The sequence below is a fragment of the Nestor notabilis genome, unplaced genomic scaffold, assembly GCF_000696875.1.
Source record: "Nestor notabilis isolate BGI_N333 unplaced genomic scaffold, ASM69687v1 scaffold26177, whole genome shotgun sequence".
NCBI lineage: Eukaryota > Metazoa > Chordata > Aves > Psittaciformes > Psittacidae > Nestor > Nestor notabilis.
Genome location: NW_009937277.1, coordinates 5,662 through 15,219, shown reverse-complemented (window position 1 = coordinate 15,219; position 9,558 = coordinate 5,662). Strand labels below are relative to the sequence as shown.

The 9,558-nt window shown below is 45.9% G+C and overlaps 1 protein-coding gene across 1 annotated transcript in view; it reads right to left on the bottom strand.

Annotated features, from left to right (window-relative positions):
- Positions 1-3,038: 3,038 nt before the first annotated feature.
- Positions 3,039-9,558, bottom strand: part of LOC104408999 (EH domain-containing protein 3-like) — a gene marked incomplete at both ends in the record, with an annotated part of 12,169 nt that continues 5,649 nt past the window's right edge. The window contains 2 exons of the mRNA XM_010018758.1: positions 3,039-3,136; positions 8,027-8,203. Coding sequence (XP_010017060.1) covers positions 3,039-3,136; positions 8,027-8,203 — 275 coding nt within the window. The remainder of the gene's footprint in view (positions 3,137-8,026; positions 8,204-9,558) is intronic.

Sequence of the window (9,558 nt, the reverse complement as noted above, 5' to 3'; positions counted from 1 at the left end):
CAGAAGAAACTTCAAAGTACCTCTTGGAAAACCCTCTGGAAAATTCCCTCAGGTCTTGCTTCATTCCCAAATGAAATCTGAGCAGGCTGGGAAGGTTGAACCCAGTGACAGGACGAGGAGCAATGTCCATAAACTAAAACACAAGACGTCTCACCTCAACATGAGAAGGAACTTATTTGTTGAGGGTGGCAGAGCACTGGGACAGGCTGCCCAGGGAGGTTGTGGAGTCTTCCTCTCTGGAGACATTCCAAACGTGCCTGGATGCATTCCTGTGTAACCTGCTCTAGGTGGCCCTGCATTTGCAGGGTGGTTGGACTAGATGATCTCCAGAGGCCCCTTCCAAACCTAATGATTATGTGATTCTGCAAAGCCAGGAGCACTTTGCTGTGTCAGCAGGTTTTAGTACTGTCTTCTGCCTAGAAACCACATTATTGCTCTGTCTGCCTCCAAAACCAACTTGTAATGAGGGCAGCTGGCTCACAAGCTTGATGGTAGAGGCGCCAGCCTCACCACTTTTTCCTGTTCCTCTTCCATGGGAGCTGGAAGGTGAGCACTCCCTTTCAAACACCAGCTTCTTTAAGATAAACTCAAGCCAATGCCTGGCAGCAGCCCTTCCTAAACATAAGCACCTCGGCACACTTGACTCTTTCTGCTCCCTGGGCTGGATCCCCTGCAGACAGAAACTGCTGGAGTTCTGCCAGCTTCAACAAAGCCATGTTGATCTAAATCAGATGAGGATTTTGTCCTCTAGCTATTGAATGAAAGGCCATCTGACATGGTCCACAAGGACCAGTTTCAGGTTGTCCTGGATGTAATTAGTGACGTAGCAAGATCCCACCTACCCTGTACTCTGAGCTGTTGTGATTATGTCAGTTGACTGCCAGGTTGTGACAGCCCCCTTATCTTAAGTGTAGCAGAGCAAATTCCTGGGATGGTAGGATGAGCAGAAGGCAGCTGTGCTCCATCTAGAGTTCCTGCCTCCTGGCAAAAGGGTGAAATGACCATATGCTAGTCACAGGGCCAATGCATAAGCACTTAATTGCACTAAGGGCAGAAAAGTTGTCCAGGAAAAACTTGCCCCATGTGCTGAGGCAACCCTACAAATAGATCTAGCATGCAAAAGCTTACAGAATTAGGACTCCCCTTTACCCTTCTCTGCTTATGAGGAATGTTCCCTCAGTTGTTGTTTGGAGAGGCGTTACTGGCTTGGGTTGAAGTGCACCAGTGACTTTCCTAACTTAACAGCTGTGCATCAGCATTTCTGGCATTTACTAGATGGAGTAGCTGTGGGAATCGCCGAATTGTTTAGGTTGGAAAAGACCTTTAAGATCACTGAGTCCAACTGTTAACCCAGCACTGCCAAGTCCACCCCTAAACCAGGTCCCTAAGCATCTTTTAAATACCTCAGGGATGGCAGCTCCACCACTGTCCTGGGCAGCCTGTTCCAATGCTTGACCATCCTTCTGGTGGGGAAATCCTTCCTAACATCCAATCTAAACCTCCCCTGGCACAACTTGAGGCTACTTCCTCTTGCTCTAATACTTCTCACTTGGGAGAAGAGACTGACACCCACCTTGCTACAACCTCCTGTACTGTAGAGAGTGATAAGGTCTCCCCTCAGCCTCCTTTCCTCCAGGCTAAACAACCCCAGTTACCTCAGTCATTTCTCCTAAGACTTGTGCTCTGGAGCCTTCTCCAGCTCTGTTGCCCTCCTTGGGACCAGTGTCTTTGTTGTAGTGAGGTGCCCAGAACTGAACACAGTATTCAACGTGCAGCCTCGACAGTGCTGAGCACAGGGAGGATTATATCTTCCTTACTCCCCCTAGCCAAGCTGAGATACTATTGGCCCTTTTGGCCACCTGGGCACACTTTTTGCTGAAGGGAGGAACACCTGCACACCTTTCAACCTTCTGAAGGCTTGTGCATCTTGCTACCTTTCGTAGACTGCCTGGAAGGAATTTTTATCCCCTAGCAGTGCAGAGAGCCTTCATGTGAGTTTTCAACTAACTCTAGCTGTCCTTTATAGCTTTACTGATGCTTCTTTAGCTAAGGTCCCTGTGGTGGAAAATTCCAGTAAAACAAATAAGACCTGGCTCTATACAAGGTGGTTCCTCAATTAAAAGTGAATAGGAAGTTTCCAAGAACAATTTCAATGCAAAGGAGTGTTATAGAAGTGGGAAAGGCATGAGTCATCAGAAACCGAAATATATGGGAAAGGCTTTAGAACTTGGGGTAGAGCCTATGCTGCTGAAACTTATTTGTGCATTCTTAATAGGCGGTGTGACTGAGAATTAATCTTCTCCAACCTGAATGCTGCCACTACTCCTCTTGGCTTTCTTCCAGTGAGATGATGCATAGCTACCAGCTTTGTCTAAGGAACCTGCAAGAAATGTGAACTATGCCACTATTGCCTTAGAGAGTAATAAGTGACTACAGATGTTAGGTTTAAAGTATCGAAATTTCCCCCCACTGCAGAGGGTCAGCATGAGATACTCAGAAGTTCATTAAGACGCTCTGTGCTAGTCACCAGATTCATTTAGGGTGTCCAAGATTTCCAGATTCCCCACTGCAATGAGGAACCTGGGTGCCAGTGGCTCTTAAGCCCAATCCTGTCCTGTGCTAGATCTAGGAAGACTGGACAGTGCAAGAAACCTGCCAGGAGGTCAGCTGGAAAGAAACCAGATTGATTGCCATGGGAGCCTTGCCTATGGCTCATCAGTAAGTCACTGAAAGCAAGTGTTTCTGCAAAGCAGATAGGTATTAATTGACTCTTTCTGATGGAAATCTGTTCCACTGGGAAATACTGGACTGTGACATAGGTACTGCTGACCTTGTCAGCAACCTTCCCTGAAAGCATTTACATTCTCTATAGCAGATTACCAATGTTCCTTTGGACTTGATTTGCAAAGTCATGCTGTATCTCTGAGAGGCTTCTACCAGTGTTTGTCTACAGCTTGTACAGATTGAGGTGAAACTCATATAGCATTCCTTTGTTTTTTACTATTGTCATGTGGAAGATAACTGAATTTGGGACTTACCTCTGCTAATTCTCTGTTTTTCTCCAGAAAGGATTCCTGGCGTATCAATGACACTGATGCTCTCTAACACGGGATTCGGTAGCTGGGCACAAACAAACCTGTGTGAAAATAAATGTGCTTAAAATAAAAGCAAAGGCTATTTATGATGTGCTGAACATCACAGGCAGTATGGGACAAGCCAGGCTTTCATGTCACTTGCAAGTCTTCAGTTTGAGCCTGGAGCTGTTGTTGATTTAAAGGAATGAGAGAGAAGCCAGAATTGAGTGCTTTCTCTGGCTATTTTGCTGCTTCTGGAACATGGGGCTCAGTCATGATCTGAGACAGGTTTTTTTTATGTGGCTTCCAAATTGTGAATTATTTGTGAAAATGTGGAAATCCAAATGTTTTCATTTACTGTTTAGATTTTAGCAGAAAGTGGTATTTGTTTTTCTTCACTTAAGCATTCCCCTGCAGACTCCTGAACTCAAATGAACTGAAACAAGGCTAGTTTAGAAATAAATTGACAATGTCGTAAGTTTTGTTCTCTTTCAAATCTGGTCTTCAACAGACAAAGTGTTCCGTTCTTGCCCCATGGAAATCCTAAAGCATAGGCAGCATGAGATCTCAAGAAGCTGCTTAGTCTATCCTCCTGCCTCAAGGCAGGATTAATCAGATGTTTGCATAAAGTGTTCTTCAAATCCATGACAATGCAGACTCACCATTTGCTGGGAGTCTACTACATTATTTAATTATCCTTAGAGCAAACCCTCCTCTTCTTAATGTGTAATCTAAATCTCCCATGCTACAATGTCTTTCAGTCTCAAACGCAGTAGATGTGGAAAATGATTTATTTTCCTCTCTTGTCACAATGTATGCTATTGTCAGCCTATCTTCCTTCTCTTTCCTCTGAAGAGTGGTGTTTTTTGTGGGTTTCCCCTTCATCTCTTTCAGTTCTCTGTAGCTGCCTTTCCAGCTTATTTCTAAATCCCCGAAGACCCTTGCACCTTTCCTTTGGGCCCTGAAAATGCTTCACGTATTTCTTCAGGCATGATGCCCCAATCTGACATGTTGCTCCAGCTGTGACCTTGCCAGCAGTGAACAAAGTGGATGGATTGCTCCTTATGCCTTCCACATGACAGTCCTGTTTATGTACCTCAGTAAGATGTTTGCTTTTTTAACAGCAGTGTGACACTGCTGACTTACATTCAGTTTGTAATTCACTCCTCCCCACTCTGCAGCTCTATTTCTGCATATCAGCTCTTTCGCTAGTTGTTCCCCACCTCATGTCTATGCAAATCACTGCCTATAAAGAGTAACTTGTGCTTGTTCTTAGTGGGTTGCAGCTCATCTATTTCAGTTGCTGGTAACAGTAAAGGACAGTAAAAGCCTACCCACTTACGTGGCTCCCAGTAGCATTTCATGGATAGTCTTTTTGTGATGGCATTCCAGGCAGTTATAAATGTGTGTATGTATACATGTATATTAATAGGGTGGTGTGACATCCAGGCGTAAAGACATGTTACTGCGGGAGGAAGCAGAACCACAGGATGGGGATTGGCACAAAGATGCAGTCAAGGCAGACAGAGCCCTGCAGCACTCCGAGTGGCCAGTTCTGCTGAAGTCCCTGCATCTGTGACCCCCTCCAAGCTATGCTACAAGCTCACTCCAATTTTTCTGCTTGTATGACTCCAAGAAGATTCTGACAAGACTGAACCATTATGGGTTAGATGAATAAGCTATTCAGTTATTTCAGACCACATATTACAGCCTCTGTCCTGTATCTACAGCTTGGCAGGTGGCAAAAGGGAGGATTTCTGAATGTGTAACACCTCATGTAGAAGCAGGGGGCTGGCTTGATTCTCCTGTTGAGTGCCAGGCACAGCAGCAGAGAACAAAAGGCTCTGCAGGTCATGTTATTCCCTTGTCCTGCCAGCCCAGGTTTGCTCTCCATTGCTACAGACCTGAGCATTCTTTATGGTCTAGTATTAAATGGCTCAGACAAGGGGATTTTCTACCAGTTTCTTTAGGGAAAGTACTCCATAGAAGATTTCAGATATAAGGTCAGAGGCCAGCATGAGTGAGTGCTTTCTGGCTCTGTTGGCAAGGTTAAGCCTGCTGCCTTCCTGCTGTCCAAGCAGAACTGCAGGACCTCAGGGAGCATGACCTAATTCTGTCTGGGGCCATATGAAGGGAAGAATGTGGTGCCAGAACAGACTTTCACTACCTCTATTGGCAGAGCATAGGGCTGAAAGAAGAACCTGTTATCCATGATGTCTCCTGTTGTTGACAACATAAAAGCAGGACTGATTCCACCTTAGCTTCCCAAGACAGTCTTTGGGGGTAGGAGGAATCTTGCAACCAAGCCAATGTGATACGAAAGTAATGGCTGCAATTCCTGATATTACTCCAGGGCCTTGGTGCCAAGTCAGTCCTCCTGATAATTAGGTGCAACCTGTAATCTCTCTGCTGGGATCCCTCCAGAGCTGGGGTATTGCCAGCAGAGTTGGAGTGAGGAAAACAAGCTCTTCTCACAATAGCCAGGAACCACCTGGGGCAAGGAGAGGCAAAGAAGAGACAAGGTACTGCAGAGCTGCTATCCTCTTTTCCGCCCTGGGCAGCTAGTCAGCCCTACCTCTGCCTTTAGCCAGGAAGATATTGGGCAGGCACTCCATCTCTTGGGAATGAAGGGAGGGAGGAGACAGACTCTGAGCAGCACAATTAGCTGCTGTCTCCTAGCCAAATCCTGCCAGTACCACTCTTCCCTTGCTTCCTGGAAGGCAGCAGATCTGTCTCTGCTGGGAAAGGGCGTAGCAGCAGAGGCTGGATGCTCACTCCTCCTGCTCCTCCACTTAGCTTCCCTGTAGCAGCAAGCTCTGTACCTCACAGAACACAGTGTTGTGGGCCACCACCTCTCAGTTGAGACAAGCATGGTCTGTGTGAATGCTATGGCCTTGCGCTGCTCTGTTCCTTTCCACCAGAGCCCATAGTCAATTGTTACCTTTAACCACTCACGGGTGAGGCAAACTTGCTCTCTTATCTCAGTTTAGAGGGGTGGCTCCTGGAGATTATCTCCCTTCTCCAAATTTCCTGCTCTCACAGCCTTCTAGCTGAAGTTGGTGCCTTAGCATACACATAGCAGCACCAAGATATGTGCAAGGCAGAGACATTTTTGCACTGTCTCTTGCCAAGAAGCCAGGCCCACAACAGGAGTTAAGTCTGGTGGCTTGATCCAGTCCAGTGCATGCACCCTGTCCTACAGCTGCTAAATTTCTGGCTCTCTGATTCAATTCTTCCATGCACTTAGTTTCTGAATTAGCTGGACATTACCATCTCCATCTTCAGTGCTGTGATGAGCTGGTCTCCCTTAGTATGTCTTCCTCTGCTAGTTTAGAAACTGTTACCCCCCCTTTTTCTATGTGTCAGAAGAAAAGGTGCTAATTAGCTGTTGTGGCTACTCCCTGCATTAGCAAGCACGACTGCACTTCGTTGAATCACTGCTGTGTCCCTCTGCCCTGCTGTCCTCACAGGAGAAGGAATAGGAGAGTAACAAGACCACAGTATGACAGAGTGAACTAGGCTAATGGATGCAGAGATCCCTTGCTGTATTAGGAGCAAACTGTATTCAGGAACCATCAATCAGTCCAGTTCAGGAATGTCTGCTTTTTTTACCTTTCATGTCTGGCCTCCTTACTCCTAATGTTGCTTCTCCTCTCAATGAACTGTCTGCTAGCTGTGGCTGCTCCTGGCTATCAGCTGAGCTGCTCTGAATGATGTTCTCTTCATCACTATCTCTGCACTCCATGTAGGAGGCCTGTTATTTTCTTAGGGCAAACCACCTTCCTCTCCTGGTGTGTTGGGGGGGGCAGTCACCTGACCTAACTGTTGGCCAGATGTGGGTGTTCTGGGTCCTATCACATATTGAAAAGTCTCTCTGGTGCAAACCATGTTCATGTATTTGAATTATGAGCCTGTGTTATGATCAGAGATTGCTTTCTGAGGCACTGTGATGTTCTCTGTATAGTAGTGACTCCAGCTAGGTCTCTCTCCTCTCATCAAGCTTCTCTCCAGGCTCCTTCCCTGCCCCGCTGCAGCCTGCAACACTGCTGTTGTCAATGCTGGTTGGAGATGCTGCACTCTCTGGATAGACTCTCTCTAAGCTTGGAAGTTAGAAAAGGAGCCAAAGCCCAGCTTTCCTGGTTGGTTGACTGAGCAGCTGCCATGTTTGCAATGTCTCCCACACTGTGTTAGCAGGGAAGGCATTGATGAGGGGCGTAGTCAGTTTGTTCCCATCTGCCTGCTGTAGCACAGCCCGTGCTCATCTAGGATATGGGTGTGTGCTGCTGGCTTCCTGCAAGGCCTAGATCCAAAACTCAGGATGGTTGGGCTAGGTCTAGGGAATGGAAAGGTTACATTCATCATGTTGCAGAGCCACTGTTCAAGCCCCTGCCTATGGGTTTTGTTTCTTTACGGGAAAGGCATTAGAGGTGACATCAGTTTGCACCTAAGGTTATATGTACAAGGCATCAGAATGGAGAGGGCCCAGGTTTGTTCCAAGGGGACATTCAAGCAATGTTTAAAAACTAAAAAAGCAAAGGTGTGCATTTTGTGCCAATTCCACTTCTCTCCTGACTTCAGAGGCTGTGACTGGTTGGACTGTTTAGTTTCAGGGAGCTGAACTGACTGCAGAGTGGAAGAAGCCAGGGATATAAAAGTAAGGTAGAGCAAAGTGTACTGAAGAAATTTACCTCTTGACTCCTGCAGAATGAGCTTAACAGGCTGTGCTGTAGTTTTGGTTTTGTTAGTTAAAGTAAAATGAAGGTTCATCTCACTTGAATTGTTAATCTGTAGTGAGTAACTTAGGTGCACCTGGTAGTACTGGAATGGCTTTGCATCAGCTATGCAGATGGGGGAAAAGGAATAGTGTAACACCTTATCCCTTTAAATTGCTAGCTACGGCTTAGTAGGTTCTAGGTTTATTCTCCAGAACAACTAAATTCTTGAGTACTGACCTGTTCAAAAAGGCATTGCCAAAGGCATTGAGTTTCCTGAAAGGTTTTTTGGGATCCACCACCAACGCGTTTCCAGGAACGATTCCTTCCACATCTCCTTGCATAACTGCTATAAAGGAGTCAGTTGTAGGCTCTGGTCCAATCCTCATACCTGGGAAATCCTGCTCCAGCAGGTACCTGTAGGTAAAAAAACAAGGTGTGGGCATGAGACATGAGTTGCCTAAGTTCTAAGTGAGTTGTACTGAGGATTGCAGTGTAATTATGAAGCTCGAGAGTATGGATCCTTCTGAAGCTATTTTTAGCACTGTCACTGAATTATTTGATAAATGTCATGGTAGCTTTTCTACTCAGGACCTCCTCATTTAAAGCTTTCTTACTTCAGGTGGATTAAGAAATTGAGATGATTATAGCTGCTGGGAAAAGTCTCATCATGTTTGATCATTCTGTGTATTTTAATCCTCAAGACATTTGGAACAGACTTAGCACAGCGAAGTAAAACCAGCAGTTCACTGCAATCAGAGTTAATCCTGAAACCTTACTGGCCTTCAGTGCCAATATCAATTACTCCACTGCTGCTCATTTCGGCCAACTCATCCAACTAATGTGCTTAGCCCCCCATCCAAGCCAGTTGCTCATATGCCAGCTTCTCCTGTACTTGACTGTTGAAGACTTAAATCTCCCTATATGTTTCTGCAATGCAGCTACAGGTCTGCATTACAAACTCCTCAATCATATTGAGCATAAGCATGTGGGTGGCAGCATATATCCCAATGTTTGTTATCAACCTCAATACAACAGTAGAGTACAGAATCCCCTTATGATTTTCTCAGCCTCTGGCAGCTTCTCTGAAGGTACAGTTTGGCAAATTTCAGGGAATGGTGCTGTAGGACTATGAATATGATGCTGGCAACACTTACCCTGCTAAGTTCAGGGTGGGTCAGTGGTGTGCATAGATACAGTTCCCCTTGGCTCATGAAGGAGCCAAATGCCATCACTGAGGCCAGGTCTGTGCTTGTGGGTGCAGAAAGCATCCTGCATGCTGGTCCTGTCCTGAAAACTAAGACCACTGTGTGCATATGGCTTGCAAAAGGTAGGCCTCAGTACTGAATAGTGCTGGACCACCTGACCTGGTGATAAGCTCTGGGTTGTTACATGAAGAACATAATGATTGCCAGTTATGAAAGTTCATATTCTGCTGTGTTGCTGCTTGTCAGCAGTGAGCTGATGCTTCTGTTGCTTTGACCTAATCTTTAGTAGGTAGAAAGATACAGAATCCCTGTGATGTTAAAAGTACATTCAGGAAAGGGGGGAAAAGCAAATGGTAGAAGGGCTGAGGGTTTTTCATGATTGAGACCAGTATGTTTATCAACCAGCACTGGTTCACCCAGGTGAGTCTTATCAGAGAGGGGAGGTTCCTGTGTGAGGGACTACGGGACCACTGGCATGTAGGCTTGTGATAACTTTCTGGGGGCTCCTGTTTTCATCATCATTTTAACAGACATAATCACCATCAGTGCTTAAGAACAACAAAA